This window comes from Cucurbita pepo, chromosome LG09, assembly GCF_002806865.2.
Source record: "Cucurbita pepo subsp. pepo cultivar mu-cu-16 chromosome LG09, ASM280686v2, whole genome shotgun sequence".
Taxonomy (NCBI): domain Eukaryota; kingdom Viridiplantae; phylum Streptophyta; class Magnoliopsida; order Cucurbitales; family Cucurbitaceae; genus Cucurbita; species Cucurbita pepo.
The window spans coordinates 8,133,380-8,151,716 of NC_036646.1; the positions used below are offsets into that span (position 1 = coordinate 8,133,380).

At 37.8% G+C, this 18,337-nt stretch overlaps 1 protein-coding gene and 1 pseudogene across 1 annotated transcript; both read left to right on the top strand.

Annotated features, from left to right (window-relative positions):
• The first annotated feature begins 5,269 nt into the window (after positions 1 to 5,269).
• Positions 5,270 to 10,337, top strand: LOC111802501 (tryptophan synthase beta chain 1-like). The gene is made up of 5 exons (XM_023686897.1): positions 5,270 to 5,370; positions 7,113 to 7,372; positions 7,886 to 8,242; positions 8,448 to 8,881; positions 9,946 to 10,337. Exons 1-5 carry the CDS (start codon positions 5,319 to 5,321, stop codon positions 10,223 to 10,225), a joined length of 1,383 nt encoding a protein of 460 aa, XP_023542665.1. The 5' UTR covers positions 5,270 to 5,318; the 3' UTR covers positions 10,226 to 10,337.
• Positions 10,338 to 14,377: 4,040 nt separating this feature from the next.
• On the top strand, positions 14,378 to 16,469 carry LOC111802151 (annotated as a pseudogene).
• The last annotated feature ends 1,868 nt before the right edge of the window (positions 16,470 to 18,337 follow it).

Below are 18,337 nucleotides of genomic sequence, written 5' to 3' on the forward strand. Positions count from 1 at the left end.
TTGTTATCATCAAAACATCAATTAATTGATTGAGACTAATTGAAGTGAGATCAAGGCCAAAAAGCCAACAATTTGAAGGATATAATATAATAATTAGTTATGAAATATATCTTAGATATCCGTAATCAATTATAAGTGGTATATTTTATATTATTATATATATTTTTTTTATTTTTAGGTATTAATTGACTGAGGGTATAATTTTTAAACATTAAGTTGGGAACATTAACCAAGATAGCATCCCACTTCTGTGTTCCTCGTTCTTAACAACAACATACCTAAAATTGACACGAACACCACTAAGAGTGCTAGATATTTTTAAATAATTAACATTAATATATTAAAAATGAAATAAAAATGATGAAAATTATTACTAGTTTTCCACCAATAATCAATTATTTTCCATCCTAAATAGGAAAGCTAGGCTTTTGTTAAACTTTCTATTTGAAGATGATTGGGTGTAGAAAGAGGAAAAAGAAAAGTAAAAGGAATGGTTTATGTGGGGGAGAGTGAAAGAAGAATCTAATTAAGGTCAAAAAGTCTCGTAATCTTTTGAGTATCGAGATGGTTGATAACTGGTTATAGAAGCTCCGTGTGATTTAGAACGAGTATCTACATGCTCAAGACTACGTGGGTCTTCACTCTATATCAAAGAACAAAGTGCGGGCGAAGGAGGAATTTTTTTGTCATGTCATAAGCAATAATTAACTAACTTTGCTATCTACAGAGACAACATAGATGGATTGGATAGGATGTGAAAAAATGGATTGGAGAAGCTGCGAGATTTCTGGCGAGGCGGTAGAGATCTTGCAAAACTGTCATCTGGCTTTGCCATACACTTAGATGGACGTATTTATTTGTTAGATCGCACATCATGAAAAGAGGAACAAAACATTCCTTCTAAAGATGTGGAAACCTCTCCATAACATATATGTTTTAAAATTGTGAGGCTAACGTTGATACGTAACAGGTCAAAGGGAACAAGTGGGTTGGGCTATTATAAATGGTATCAAAACCAGACATCGGGTGGTGTGCCAATGAGGACGGTGGACCCTCAAGGGGTCAGTTAGAGAGGGGAGCGTCCTCACTAACACCCAAAAGAGTGGATCGTGAAATCTCGCATCGATCGAAGAGGAGAACGAAACATTCTTTTACCTATTTGGGTCCAATTGAACTTAAAAAAAGTGCAATAATTTATATATTACCATAGACTTTCATTTCAAACACTAAATAAAGAAAGTATCTTTAATTTGTAGTTCTGACATGTTCTTCACCACTCACTCAAAAGCAAACAAACAAGATAGCGTGTCCCTTCAAATTTTTCTTTGTACGATGGAAATATGTTTCTGCCCCGTTGATTTCAAACCTTATCCATTCTCATCACCACATTTCTTAATCTAAAAGTTATGCTATAAACTACTTTTGCATAGATCCACATGTTTAATGCCTTCAACATGTGGTGTCTTTTTCTTTGGTGTAGCCTTCTAATTATATTTCATACCCACTTTTTGTAATCCTCTAACAAACTTTTGTTTTTAACGATCATCGAGTCATATTGGTCGAGCCTATTCGTAGTCTAAAATGTGCAATCTTCAATGAGAGGTTGAGGCCTATGCAATCTTTTACAACAATGTTCACTCGTTCAACTTTGTTCCCGACTATCGTCATCAACACCTAGAACCACTGCACAATGCTTCCTTTGACTTGCATGATTTGTGATATGTTAAGGGTACTTATGGATTAAGTTGAGTTGGGGTTGAGACATTTTTTTAGATACAACCAACGACCCTAATTTTTTTATTGAAATAGGGTAATTACCATATGCATGCCATAATCTGTTTAAAATAAATTCATAATCTAACCCAAATCAGATGAGTTAAGATAAGTTGATGAATTTTTTGTGAATTGTGATGTCCCACATTGGTTGGGGAGGAGAACAAACCACCAAGGGTGGGTGTGGAAACCTTCCCCTAACGCGTTTTAAAGCCTTGAGGGGAAGCCCAAAGAGAACAATATCTACTAGCGGTGGATTTAGAACAAACCACCCTTTGTAAGGGTGGGTGTGGAAACCTTCCCCTAGCAGCGCCCGAAAGGGAAAGCCCAAAGCCACCTTCCCCTAGCAGTGCCCGAAAGGGAAAGCCCAAAGCCACCTTCCCCTAGCAGTGCCCGAAAGGGAAAGCCCAAAGAGATTCCCCTAGCAGACGCGCCCGAAAGGAAAAGCCCAAAGATAACACTCGAAAGGGAAAGCCCAAAGAGAACAATATCTACCTTTATAAGGGTGGGTGTGGAAACCTTCCTCTAGCGCGTTTTAAATCCTTGAGGGGAAGCACGAAAGGGAAAGCCCAAAACAATATCTACCTGCTGGGTGTGGAAACCTTCCCCTAGCGCGTTTTAAAGCCTTGAGGGGAAGCACGAAAGGGAAAGCTCTTGTGGATCTAGAACAAACCACCCTTTATAAGGGTGGGTGTGGAAACCTTCCCCTAGCAGACGCGTTTTAAAGCCTTGAGGGGAAGCCCGTAAGGGAAAACTCTTGTGGATCTAGAACAAACCACCCTTTATAAGGGTGGGTGTGGAAGTCTTCCCCTACCAGACGCGTTTTAAAGCCTTGAGGGGAAGCCCGAAAGGGAAAGCCCAAAGAGGACAATATCTACTAGCGGTGGATGTAGAACAAACCACCCCTTATAAGGGTGGGTGTGGAAACCTTCCCCTCGCGTTTTAAAAGCCTTGAGGGGAAGCTCGAAAGGGAAAGCCCAAAGAGAACAATATCTACTAGCGGTGTATCTAGAACAAACCACCCCTTATAAGGGTGGGTGTGGANGAGCCTATTCGTAGTCTAAAATGTGCAATCTTCAATGAGAGGTTGAGGCCTATGCAATCTTTTACAACAATGTTCACTCGTTCAACTTTGTTCCCGACTATCGTCATCAACACCTAGAACCACTGCACAATGCTTCCTTTGACTTGCATGATTTGTGATATGTTAAGGGTACTTATGGATTAAGTTGAGTTGGGGTTGAGACATTTTTTTAGATACAACCAACGACCCTAATTTTTTTATTGAAATAGGGTAATTACCATATGCATGCCATAATCTGTTTAAAATAAATTCATAATCTAACCCAAATCAGATGAGTTAAGATAAGTTGATGAATTTTTTGTGAATTGTGATGTCCCACATTGGTTGGGGAGGAGAACAAACCACCAAGGGTGGGTGTGGAAACCTTCCCCTAACGCGTTTTAAAGCCTTGAGGGGAAGCCCAAAGAGAACAATATCTACTAGCGGTGGATTTAGAACAAACCACCCTTTGTAAGGGTGGGTGTGGAAACCTTCCCCTAGCAGCGCCCGAAAGGGAAAGCCCAAAGCCACCTTCCCCTAGCAGTGCCCGAAAGGGAAAGCCCAAAGCCACCTTCCCCTAGCAGTGCCCGAAAGGGAAAGCCCAAAGAGATTCCCCTAGCAGACGCGCCCGAAAGGAAAAGCCCAAAGATAACACTCGAAAGGGAAAGCCCAAAGAGAACAATATCTACCTTTATAAGGGTGGGTGTGGAAACCTTCCTCTAGCGCGTTTTAAATCCTTGAGGGGAAGCACGAAAGGGAAAGCCCAAAACAATATCTACCTGCTGGGTGTGGAAACCTTCCCCTAGCGCGTTTTAAAGCCTTGAGGGGAAGCACGAAAGGGAAAGCTCTTGTGGATCTAGAACAAACCACCCTTTATAAGGGTGGGTGTGGAAACCTTCCCCTAGCAGACGCGTTTTAAAGCCTTGAGGGGAAGCCCGTAAGGGAAAACTCTTGTGGATCTAGAACAAACCACCCTTTATAAGGGTGGGTGTGGAAGTCTTCCCCTACCAGACGCGTTTTAAAGCCTTGAGGGGAAGCCCGAAAGGGAAAGCCCAAAGAGGACAATATCTACTAGCGGTGGATGTAGAACAAACCACCCCTTATAAGGGTGGGTGTGGAAACCTTCCCCTAGCAGACGCGTTTTAAAGCCTTGAGGGGAAGCCCGAGAGGGAAAGCCCAAAGAGGACAATATCTACTAGCGGTGGATCTAGGTCGTTACAAATGGTATCAGAGCCAGACACCGGACGATGTGTCAGCCTTCTCGCTGTTCTCCGAAGGGGGTAGACACGAGGCGGTGTGCCAGTAAGGACACTGGGCCCCGAAAGGGGATAGATTGTGATGTCCCACATTGATTGGGGAGGAGAACAAACCACCATTTATAAGAGTGTGGAAACCTTCTACAAACAGACTCGTTTTAAAGTTTTGAGGAGAAGCTCAAATAGGACAATATCTGCTAACAGTAAATCTGAGTGAGTTTTTTTCTAACACAATCTTCAAAACATTTGGTATCTTTGGTTGAAAACATTATAAATATATACACCAACTCTTTCAAAAAATGAGAAATTGTAAAACATTCGAGAAAAACGTGGTCCTTCCAAAAATATAGTACGAAAACGTAGGCCCCTTAGGTGGCGAAAGGCTCGACAAGCTGAAAAACTAGCCATGTGATCGTCTTGTCAAGTCATTACCCCACAAGCCCAGCTCAATTATGCACGTCTTTATTTCTTGATGCTAAATTTTGTTAGAATGTTTTGCAGTATATAACATATCTTACTAATTTGGAGCATACATGTTACACATGGGACCAAAATCTCATATATTATTTACCTAATTTCTACGTTGACCCACATGGTTTTAAAGCTAGAGGTGGAATGGCCGAGTCCTGTGTAGGGATTCGGTTTGCCCTCACCGGTTTCTGGTGAGGATTGTTGAGAGGGAGTCCGACATGGGTTAATTTAGGGAATGATGATTTGTTTATAAGTAAAGAATACATCTCTACTGGTACGAGGCCTTTTGGAAAGACATGAGAGAGCTTATGCTCAGGGTGGACAATATCATACCATTGCGGAAAGTCATGATTTCTAACCGTTTCCATTCGTCTGAAAAGACACAAAGGACATGGATTAATATGTGAGTACAAATTATTCAATAAAAATGTCAGAATGGAGCTGTAATCCAAAAATATATTTATACTTTGAAATATTTTTACCATTTATGGATCTATCAATCATATTATAGTGTCGCCTTCAAACAACATTATGCCAAGATGGTATTCATAATGGACCAAACCTCTATTTGTTGCGTCTATTACTTTTCCTTCTATTTTTTGCCTTGCTAAACATGTGGAATAAGATCAATCAATTCAGCCACTTTCACTCTCTATATAAACAACCCTTGTGTGCTTCTCTTAACACAAACCACTCAAAGCCCTCTCTCTCTCTCTCTCAATTGTTAATACTCAAAGGGAAGAACATACCTAAAAATGGCATCCAATATTGTGCACAACATTGCTGCTGCTGTCACTAACCAATTAGATGCAACCAGAGGCATAGCCAGGTCGCATGTAAAGCTTGGCAACGGAATTGGGTCACCCACTTTCACGCCAACAAGGAAGCCTACGCCAGCATTAAAGATGCAGCCTGTAATTGATGATCACCCCAAGAACTCTAAACAAACAATTCATGAAGGAAAGTTTGGGAAATTTGGTGGGAAGTTTGTGCCCGAGTCTCTAATCACTTGCTTGGCCAAATTGGAAGCCGAGTTCAACTTGGTTTTGAACGATTCTAAATTTCAGGTATGTGTTCTTTTCGTAAATTATGTTGAGGATTGTTGGGGGAGGAGTCCTATATCAACTAATTAAGGGGTTGATCATGGTACGAGGCCTTTTGGGAAACAAAAAGTAAAGCCACGAGAGCTTATGCTCAAAGTGGATAATATCATACCATTGTAGAGATCGTGATTTCTAACATGGTATTACAGTCATGCCCTTAACTTAGTCATGTCAATAGAATCCTCAAATGTCGAACAAAAAAGTTGTGAGCCTCAAATGTCGAACAAAAAAGTTGTGAGCCTCAAATGTGTAGTCAAAAGTGACTCCAATGTCGAACAAAGGATGTACTTTGTTCGAAGGCTCCATAAAACGAGTCAAGTCTTGATTAAGGAGAGGCTGTTTGAAGGCTCCATAGGCCTCAGGGGAGGCTCTATGGTGTATTTTGTTCGAGAGAAAGATTGTGCTCAAAATGGACATTATCATATCATTATGAAGAGTCGTATTAGTGAATTAATTTCGGGTGTTGTGGTTGTGCAGGAGGAGCTGGAGGTGGCGCTGAGGGACTTTGTTGGGCGAGAGACGCCGCTGTATCACGCTGAGAGGCTGACAAAGTACTACAAAGACGAGGAAGGAAAAGGCCCAGAGATTTACATAAAAAGAGAGGATCTGAACCATTGCGGTGCACACAAGATGAACAACGCAATAGCGCAGGTTATGATTGCCAAGCGCATGGGGCGGAGGCGTGTGGTTGCCGCCACTGGGGCTGGCCAGCATGGTGTTGCCACCGCAGCTGCCTGCGCCAAACATGATTTAGAGTGCACTATTTTCATGGGCTCTGAAGATATCAAGAAACAATCCTCCAATGTTGTCTTAATCAAGCTGCTCGGTGCTCAGGTACTCCATTAATTTGTCGAGTATTGTTGGGAGAGAATTCAAATCGACTAATTTAGAAAATGATCATGAGTTTATAAACAAAGAATATATGTCGATCGGTATGAGGTCTTTTGGGAAGTTCAAAGCCCATGAGAGCTTATGCTCAAAATGGACAATATCATGTCATTGTGGAGATTCGTGATTCCTAACAGATTTAATATCTCAGGTGAAATCTGTAGAAGGAAACTTCAAGGATGCGTCGTCGGAGGCGATAAGAGAGTGGGTCGGGAACTTGGAAATGAGCTATTACTTGACGGGGACAGTGGTAGGGCCGCACCCATGTCCAGCAATGGTGAGGGAGTTTCAGTCAGTGATAGGAAAAGAGACGAGAAAACAAGCCATGGAGAAATGGGGAGGCTTACCAGAGGTGCTTGTGGCATGCATAGGGAGTGGCTCAAACGCGTTGGGACTGTTCAATGAGTTCATGAACGAAGAAGATGTGCGGTTGATTGGAGTTGAGGCTGCTGGGTTTGGATTGGATAGTGGAAAGCACTCAGCTACTTTGTCTAAAGGACATGTTGGGGTTTACCATGGAGCTTTGAGNCATTGCTGCTGCTGTCACTAACCAATTAGATGCAACCAGAGGCATAGCCAGGTCGCATGTAAAGCTTGGCAACGGAATTGGGTCACCCACTTTCACGCCAACAAGGAAGCCTACGCCAGCATTAAAGATGCAGCCTGTAATTGATGATCACCCCAAGAACTCTAAACAAACAATTCATGAAGGAAAGTTTGGGAAATTTGGTGGGAAGTTTGTGCCCGAGTCTCTAATCACTTGCTTGGCCAAATTGGAAGCCGAGTTCAACTTGGTTTTGAACGATTCTAAATTTCAGGTATGTGTTCTTTTCGTAAATTATGTTGAGGATTGTTGGGGGAGGAGTCCTATATCAACTAATTAAGGGGTTGATCATGGTACGAGGCCTTTTGGGAAACAAAAAGTAAAGCCACGAGAGCTTATGCTCAAAGTGGATAATATCATACCATTGTAGAGATCGTGATTTCTAACATGGTATTACAGTCATGCCCTTAACTTAGTCATGTCAATAGAATCCTCAAATGTCGAACAAAAAAGTTGTGAGCCTCAAATGTCGAACAAAAAAGTTGTGAGCCTCAAATGTGTAGTCAAAAGTGACTCCAATGTCGAACAAAGGATGTACTTTGTTCGAAGGCTCCATAAAACGAGTCAAGTCTTGATTAAGGAGAGGCTGTTTGAAGGCTCCATAGGCCTCAGGGGAGGCTCTATGGTGTATTTTGTTCGAGAGAAAGATTGTGCTCAAAATGGACATTATCATATCATTATGAAGAGTCGTATTAGTGAATTAATTTCGGGTGTTGTGGTTGTGCAGGAGGAGCTGGAGGTGGCGCTGAGGGACTTTGTTGGGCGAGAGACGCCGCTGTATCACGCTGAGAGGCTGACAAAGTACTACAAAGACGAGGAAGGAAAAGGCCCAGAGATTTACATAAAAAGAGAGGATCTGAACCATTGCGGTGCACACAAGATGAACAACGCAATAGCGCAGGTTATGATTGCCAAGCGCATGGGGCGGAGGCGTGTGGTTGCCGCCACTGGGGCTGGCCAGCATGGTGTTGCCACCGCAGCTGCCTGCGCCAAACATGATTTAGAGTGCACTATTTTCATGGGCTCTGAAGATATCAAGAAACAATCCTCCAATGTTGTCTTAATCAAGCTGCTCGGTGCTCAGGTACTCCATTAATTTGTCGAGTATTGTTGGGAGAGAATTCAAATCGACTAATTTAGAAAATGATCATGAGTTTATAAACAAAGAATATATGTCGATCGGTATGAGGTCTTTTGGGAAGTTCAAAGCCCATGAGAGCTTATGCTCAAAATGGACAATATCATGTCATTGTGGAGATTCGTGATTCCTAACAGATTTAATATCTCAGGTGAAATCTGTAGAAGGAAACTTCAAGGATGCGTCGTCGGAGGCGATAAGAGAGTGGGTCGGGAACTTGGAAATGAGCTATTACTTGACGGGGACAGTGGTAGGGCCGCACCCATGTCCAGCAATGGTGAGGGAGTTTCAGTCAGTGATAGGAAAAGAGACGAGAAAACAAGCCATGGAGAAATGGGGAGGCTTACCAGAGGTGCTTGTGGCATGCATAGGGAGTGGCTCAAACGCGTTGGGACTGTTCAATGAGTTCATGAACGAAGAAGATGTGCGGTTGATTGGAGTTGAGGCTGCTGGGTTTGGATTGGATAGTGGAAAGCACTCAGCTACTTTGTCTAAAGGACATGTTGGGGTTTACCATGGAGCTTTGAGTTACCTTTTGCAAGATGACGAAGGCCAAATCCTTGTTCCTCATTCCGTTGGTGTAGGGTAAGTATGTTAGAAAGCCTCGTACTAATAGATGTGTATTCCTTATAAACTCATTATCAACCTCTTAATAATTAGTCGATGTAGGACTTATCTCCCAACAATCCTCAATAATCTTCCCCTCAGATAAAGTACACCATAGAGCCTCCACTGGTTCCTATGGAACCCATGAACAGCCTCCTCATCTGGAGCTCTCAACAATCCTTCTCTCAAATAAAGTACACTATAGAGCCTTCTCTGAGTTCTATGGAATCCTCAAACAACCTCCCTTTAATTCTCCCCTCAAATAAAGTACACCATAGACCCTCCTCTGAGGCCTATGTAACCGGCGAACAAGCTCTCCTTAATCCTCCCCTCCAATAAACTACACCATAGAGCCTCCTCTGAAGCCTATGGAACCCTCGAACAATCTCCCCTTAATCCTCCCCTCAAATAAACTACACCATAGAGCCTCCTCTGAGGCCATATGGAACCCTCGAACAACCTCTCCTTAATCGAGGCTCGACTTTTTCTCTAGAGCCCCTCAAAGATCCTCTCCTCGAATAAAGTAAACCATAGAGATTCCCCTGAGGCTTATGGAGCCCTCGAACAGCCTCCCCTTAATCGAGGCTCGACTCCTCTGAAGACCTCGAACAAAGTACACCATTTGTTCTAACACTTGAGTCACTTTTGACTTAGCACTTGAGTCACTTTTGACTATACTTTTGAGGCTCACAACTTCTTTGTTCGACATTTGAGAACTCTATTGACATGGCCAAGTTAAGAGCATGACTCTAATACTATGTTAGAAATCACGAAACTCTAAAATGGTATAATATTGTCCCACTTTGAATATTAGCTCTCATGGCTTTTCTTTTAGTTTCCCCGGAAGGATTCATATCAATGGAGATATACTCTTTACTTATAAACTCATAAACAATTCATATCATTGGAGATGTACTCTTTACTTATAAACCCATGAACAACCCCTTAATTAGTCGATCTGTGACTCCTCTTCCAACAATCCTCGACAAACTATTTCAAATTTTGTTTTTAACTCGAAGAAACATGCAAATTTTGAATTGCAGACTGGAATACCCAGGAGTAGGACCAGAGCTGAGCTTCTTAAAAGAGAGTGGCAGAGCTGAATTTCACACAGCAATAGACAAAGAAGCAGTGGAAGCTTACAAACGGGTATGCAAATTGGAAGGCATTTTTCCATCATTGGAAGCTTCTCATGCCTTTGCTTATCTTGACAAGCTTTGCCCCACCCTAACTGACGGTTGCAAAGTGGTGGTCAACTGTAGCGGTCGTGGTGATAAAGATGCTGCCATTGTTTTCAACTATGGACACCACCAAGAGTGCTAGATATTTTTAAATAATTTTTTTTACTTAATTTAATTTAAAGTCTTCGTGTATATTATGATTATTGGAGGCAGAAATACTTCATTTAAACTTTCATAAAATGTCACCTTCATCTTAAAACGTAGTCATGGACTTACGTGTTTTGAAAACACTTTTAAAAACCACACAATAAAATAAATAAACGTTTAAATTTAAAATATCTTAATCTAGCCTAAGTCTAAGAAAATAAATATGACTACTCTATGCATGTGTCATGGTTTGAGTTGCGATGCCGTCGTCAACCTTACAGAAATGTCTTGCCTTAACTTGAAATAGAAGTAGCACATGGTTTGAGTATTTAAAAAAATACTCAGTAAGTGACCCCACAATTAGGGGTTAAATGCAAGAACATGTGAATGCAATGACGGGACCTATCATATCAGTTCATTTTTCTCTGACACTATCCTAACGGGCAGCTTAAATGTGTACCATATACTCTAGCCAAGACGTGCGAGTATGGACTCACTAACGAGTTCGCTCACCACTGGACCCCTTTCCTTGTCGGACGTGCATGTTTTGGTAGCTCTTTGGGTCGGACACCCGTTAGAATTAGTAACCGTCATGACAACATTATGTAAAACATAATGATAGTTCTTCTGTCCATTGGTGTACGCGTCCGTACCATCGTGAAGGAATACGGGTATCCCCCAATGCATGAGCACACAATATATCATATCATAAACATGTCAATTTATCACATGTCGTATCATAATTATAGCATATTGTAAACACTCCGTGGTCATATCTTTTTTTAACTTATCATAGTCTTAACGTTCTTATACATATCATAGTCATATCGTTACATGAACGTACATTAGTTATATTGTTGCAGGAACGTATCTTAACGTTCATAATCCTATCCGTTTCTACCCATAACCTAATCGTATTCTTTTATCAACCGATCGTGACCATATCATTTTTATCAATCTCTCATATCCATAGCACTTTGATACGTAACCTAACCTTAACGTTTCATGAATATATCTTACTCCTATCGTTAATTACGTTTATTGCATACTTCTCGTATCTTATCTCAAACATATCATTGAATCCATCGTATCATAAGTATTATCATACAATCACATATTATAACATATACATAATACATCATAAAAATATCCATTCACAAACAATTCACACATATCAATATATATGACACGTGTCAACATCAAATATAACCATATCGATAGTAAGATCACTTACTTGGATGACATTAGCCAAAGTTCTATCTAGTAACTCCAATTTAGCTTCCTTTCGTCACACGAATTTGTTCCCACTTATGTCAAGTCGCTTCACCTTATATGTTCACCAAATTCATTCCGTAATTCTAATTCCTAAATTGTATTAAGTATTTAACAAATCCTTAATCTTTCCATTTAGATTCAATGTTTCTTCAGATATAAATATGTCTAACGGTTAACATATAATTTATTAGATACTATCATTTCGTAATATATTTGAGAATTACCTGCTACAATTTCATAATATATTTGAGAATTTTCTTATAAATGAGAATATATTTGTTATTATATTTAGTAGTATAACACTTCAATACTTTTAAGATCTTCCTCTTTTCTTTCTATGTGTTCTCGGTGTTCTTCCTTCTATTCTTTTTGTGTTTTTATTAGGTTGATGATGGCCAATTTTGTATCATTATTAACCCAAATCTTCTCTTTTATTTTCTCTATTTCCTTTTTTTTTTCTTCTTTGGATTAAATTAGTGTTATTTCTATTCTTTTTGTGTTTTTATTATGTTGATATTGATCAAGACTCAACTGGAGACTGAACGAGACTGAACTACTGAATCTCGTAAACTTGGATTTCACTATTCGAGAACTCTGTCTTCGTCTTTGCTGAATTCATACAAAATTATTAACATTTAATTCTAACTCAAATCTAAACCATTTCAATCATCTAGAAATGATCTAACTTATAATTGGGGTTAATTTCTAAAAATAAAAATGAAATTAAGATTGAAAAGGAAGATTCATATATACCTTAACAACTAATGAGATCTCCCGTGAATGTCATTTTAGTTTTTCTCAAATCTGACATCTTTATTGTTGGGCGAAATAAATGTGGAGTTGTTGGAGAATGATTACTAATATGATTATTGAAATTTCATATTGGATAGCCATTGGATGAACAAGAACATGAAGATGAATATTTGGAGGACATGTTCGAGTAAAAAACTTAGGCTTCACTCATGAACAAAGCCATGCTTTCTCTTTGTTAGGAATCCTGTGGGAAATGATATTACGGTAAATCCGAATCAGAAATAATTGCATTAATCTCTAAGTTGATAGTATATGAGGGCACGAAGTAGAGAGTACTTCAAACATGAGTTTGAATCTCGATACGTGCAAATATCATGTTTAATTTTACATTATTATTCGATTTTAGATAATTAAACTGTTAACTATTTTGCTTTTATAATTTAATTTTAATTGGATTTTCATACGTTTTTAATTTATTTTGTAATGAATTTTAATAAATAAATAAATTGTTTTAAAAATTAGTACAATCATCAACTTGAATAATTAATTATACTAGCTCCAAAATCAAATATGTAATCAAGGAAAATAATAATAATAATAATAATAATAATAAAAACCTGTAAATTTGAAATGGTCCATTAAATTAATTTATGAGCCACTTATTCATAAAAGAGTTTTTTTTTTCTTTTAATATTTTTGAATATCCATCATTAATGTCTTATTTATTTATTTATATATATATATATAATACATGCAATTTGCTTACTATTTTTTAGACTTATAACTAGTCTTATAAGCCGTACGGGTTGGGAGAGGAACATATTATTTATTAAAACTATATTTTTTTTAACCATTAAAAATATTTAAATTTAATAAACTATTGAAACTATTTAATATCTGTTAGTTGAAAACATTATAAATATATATATACATTGACCATTTTTTAAAATAGATAAGTGGTCGAAGCTATTATCCCAATTTTAACATTAATTTTGATGAAAACGTCTTTTCGATGTAGGACAGCAAAATAACGATACCGTTCTTTCTTTTGTTATTGTTATTATTATTATTATTTAGAAGTAGGATTTTCTTGTTTTTGTCTTCGTCTTTTATTTCAGTCTTCAATTTTACGAAATTATTTATTTAATTTTACTAAGATTGGAATGGGGATTCTCGGACGAAAATTCACAAAGATGGAGCGTCTGCATAAATAATTTTTATATATTTTATAAAAAATTATTCGTTTCAAAATCTTTTAAATGAATAATTTTTATTTACTATTAAAAAATATATAGAATATAAGCAAAAACGTATAGTATAATATTGAACATAATTTTTTAAAACTCAAATTTCAATAATAAAAATATATATGTGCGCCTTAATTTAATTATATATATATATATATATATATATTCCGCCCTTACCTTCATTAAGCTAATAGAGAAAAATCTATCTCCGCTCTTTCCTGCATCTTCGGTTTAAACAGGAAATTCTCACCTCATTTAGGGATGGTCTCTCACCCGAAAAATGGACATCCATAATTTGTAATTCAAATTTTTTTCTCATAAAATTTGATAAATTTTGAAACATTTTTATAAGACGTTAGTCATTTGTGAACCAGTTGAAATTTATTTTGAAATTATAATTTTTGTTTTAGGTGCAAGTGGACATTTATTTTGAAATTATAATTTATTTAGTAATTTAATTGATAGAGGTAATTATAAACTAATTTATACAAAAATACAAATTTGATAAAAATTTATTAAAGACTTTAATCTAAATTTTCTTTTTATAGTGGAAGTCGTCAATGTAACACCCAAATTTAAAAAAAAATGATCTTTAATTATTAATAGAAACAAAATTGAAATAGTAAAAGCGATTACGCTAGAATAGACACAAATTATTCAATAATATTGTCACATCGTGACCGTTTCTCAATAACTATTAGATGTTAGTTTTATTATAATTTCAAATAACTTGGAGCAAACATGGTAGACTCTATATAAACAACCTTTGTGTGTCGGTTAAGAATCACGACTCAAATTCCTAGTGTAGGTCGGTTAAGAATCACGACTCAAATTCCTATTGTTTTACACAGGAAGGAAGAACATACCTAAAAATGGCATCCAATATTGTGTCAAAGAATGCCGCATTGACTAACCAATTAGATGCAGGTAGAGCCATAGCCAGATCGCAGGTAAAGCTTGGAAGGGGAATTGGGTTACTCAGTTTCAGGGCTACAAAGAAGCCTATGCCATCAATAAAGATGCAGCTTGGTGATGAGAAGAACTCCATAAAACCCGGTGGGCACTTGGTGAAGGATGTTCTAGGCTCTCAATTCAAAGTATTGGGAGACCGGTTCAACTCGGCTCTGAACGATCCCAAATTTCAGGTTTGTGTTCTTCTCTCTTGAAATTCATGAATTAATTTAGATGAGCACAACTCTCCACAATGGTATGATTTGTCCATTTTGAGCATAATCTCTCGTGGCTTTGATTTGAGCTTCTAAAAAAGGCTCGTACTAATGGAGAGAGTATTTTTTGTTCATAAACTCATGATCATTCTCTAAATTAGCCGATATCGGACTTTCATCATCCAACATCGTGGTTGTGTAGGAGGAGCTGGAGGTGGCACGGAGGGACTTTGTTGTGGGAGAGACGCTGCTGTATTATGCTGAGAGCCTCACAAAGCACTACAAAGACAAGAAAGGAAAAGGCCCCGAGATTTACATAAAAAGAGAGGATCTGAACCACTGCGGAGCACACATGATGAACAACGCAATAGCGCAGGTTATGATTGCCAAGCGCATGGGGCGGAGGAGTGTGGTTGCCGCCACTGGGGGTGGCCAGCACGGCGTTGCCACAGCAACTGCCTGCGTCAAACATAAATTAGAGTGCACATTTTCATGGGCTCTGAAGATATCAAGAAGCAATCTTCCAATGTTGAGTTAATGGAGCAGCTTGGAGCTCAGGTACTTCAGTTATACTTTACCATATATATCATATCTAGGTATTTGCGGAGAATTCTCGAAGCTCTTTCTTTCTTTTTCAATTCCTTTGAGATTTTCTTTTAAAAGGCTCCTATGAGCCTTGATCTTGTGTTCGAGTCATAGTAAAGAAGATCTTGTGGAATATTGAAGAACTTTTGCATTGTTGGAATACTCCGAACAATCTTGCATGCTGGGGTTTCTACAAAAGTAGAGTTCTTACTCTCGTATTTATTGCTTTTGTTTTAATTTATAATAAAATCAAAACGGTACCCAATGCTTCCGCTACTTAGATGAAGAGTTCATTCCCTTCGATTCCATTCACACTTATCATAGATATCTTTCTATATATTACCATTTTCATATCTTTACAATTTTTTTATATTATAAATAGAGAACTTTTAAATTAAATAGAATGATTTTAGCACATATTCTCAATAATAATTGATATCATATCTATCCTTGGTGGAGGAAAGCATTATTGGAGGTCATAAAAGTGTATGCTGACAACCATGAAACAATCTATTATCTGGCGGGGACAGTGGTAGGGCCGCACCCATGTCCAGAAATGGTGAGGGGGTTTCAGTCAGTGATCGGAAAAGAGACGAGAAGACAAGCCATGGAGAAATGGGGAGGCTTACCAGAGGTGCTTGTGGCATGCATAGGGAGTGGCTCAAACGCGTTGGGACTGTTCAATGAGTTCAAAGAAGAAGATGTGAGGTTGATTGGAGTTGAGGCTGCTGGGATTGGGTCAGAAAGACATGATGATGTTAACCATGGAAATTTGAGCGATATCTTAAAACATGCCGAAGGCTCAATCTTTAACCGTCCTTCCATCTCTGCAGCGTAAGCATTTCATCAGAATATTTGCTAAAACTCCCGCACCTTTTTTGTACTTAATAAAGTAAGACTATAACATTTTTAATTTTAATTCGGTGCGAAATTGAGCTGCAGATTGGAAGATCTCGACCATCTCAAAGTATTGATAGATTTGAAGCACCTAAATGAGACCCACAGAGTTGAAGTTCACACTGTACAAGACGAGGAAGCTATGGAAGCTCATAAACGGGTGTACGAATTGGAAGGCATTAATCCACCATTTGAAGCTGCTCATGCCTTTGCTTATCTTGACAAGCTTTCCCCGACTTTGTCCGACGGCTGGAAGGTAGTGGTCAACTGCAGTGGCCGTGGTGATTAAGATGCTGCCATTGTCTTTAACTATTAAAACTATCAAGAACACTACATATTTTAAAATAATTCCCATTTCTAACAAAAAAAAAAAAAAAAAAAAAAAAAAAAAAAAAAAAAAAAAAAAANCACCGTTTCGTTATAATATTATGTTAATTTTGGTATTTATAAATTAATATGACGTGAGCTACAACAAAATTAATCAACTTGCTTACGACTCTAGCTTTCTATTTACCTAAATTCGGTACCATCATCGTAGTGTATTCGTTTCTATGCGGAAATTAGCCTTTAAACTTCTTCACAAAACATAAGCTTCATCTGAAAACACTGTTATTGGCTTACGTTTTTTAAATCTTCTTTAAAACAACACAATGAAAGACTATATAAAAATAAATAAACATTTAAATTTAAAAAGTTCATATCCTAGCTTTAAGTCTAAGAAGATAAATGCATCTACCTTATGCATGTGTCATGGTCTCGAGTCGTGTGTCGTGGTGATCCGTATAGGGATGTCTTGGCTTTAAGTAGTATATGACTTGAATATTTTAAGAAATACTCTCCAAGTGACTCCATTACTAGGGTTAAATGTAAACACATGCAATTTCATGAATGAGATTTATCCGTCTATTTTCGTAGTGTAACTATCCTAAGAGAGAGTTGGATGTGTACTTAATTTTCCTACACACGGTCCACACGTGCGAGTATGGACCCACTAATCGATTCGCACACCTCTTGGGCTTCTTTCTGGTGAAGCGAGCATTTTCTGGTAGTTGTTGATGTCGGATACCTATTAGAAATAGCGATCATCACAGCAGCATTATGGTAAGCATAATGATCGTTTCTCCGCCTCATAGCTTACACGTTCGTACTATTGTGAAGGAGAAGGAGTATCCACCGATGCATTAACACACAATAATGTATGAGGGTCCCGATATTTTTCCATTTTCATTATCATAAAATCAACCCTGCTAGCGCCTTCCTTCATATCATATCATTTCTCATATAATTTATCATATCATTTCATGCGTGGGTTGGGGTTGTATTTCATGCTAGTTCTTCGTTTTGCATGTCACTCATATCACGTATCATTCATGTTGCACGTAAACTATAATATTACTTATCATATCTTTGCACGTGTCAATTCACATCAAGTGATCATACCATATCAGACATGATAACAGTCATATAATATAATTCGTGTATGCCTCCCACATGTCACACCTTAACTATCATATTACAATATATTATATCATAAACGTATTAATTGGTCACATATATCATGTCATATCATCATATCACAAAAGATAATAATCTCATTAAAGAAAAAGACAAAATGTACTTAAATCAACGGGTATCTTCGATGAGAGGTCAAGGCCGTAGATTGAACGCCATCTCCTCAACCAATCTTTACAGCAAAAATAGTGCTTTATCTCTTTAAAATTGGTTTCTTAAAAAACGTCACGTACGTAAGAAGATATACTTATAAAAGGTAGTCATAGTGTCGACATGTTATAGAGACAATATCTTGACACTCACCAAATCAGGAAACATGCACGTTTGAAAAAACAGTGTCTCAACTCTACGAACAGAAAGACGGGCATGTCTACTTATAGTGTCTAGATATCTAAATGTATGTTGTCATTCACAATATGATATATGGTAAACTATAATTTAGTACTAAATGTTATTAACAGTCATCGAGTTGTAGATCAACAAATTGCATACCGATGACTCTGATCTCAACTAGTTAAATAACAATTTGTTGAAAGTATAAGACCACAAATCGCTCGGGTTTCAGTATTGCATATAAAATGGGTCGGGTCTATATTCCACCAAATATTTATTTTCAATTATTTATTAAAAATGAAATACTAAACATATTATCTGTTAAAATTAGGAGAGAGA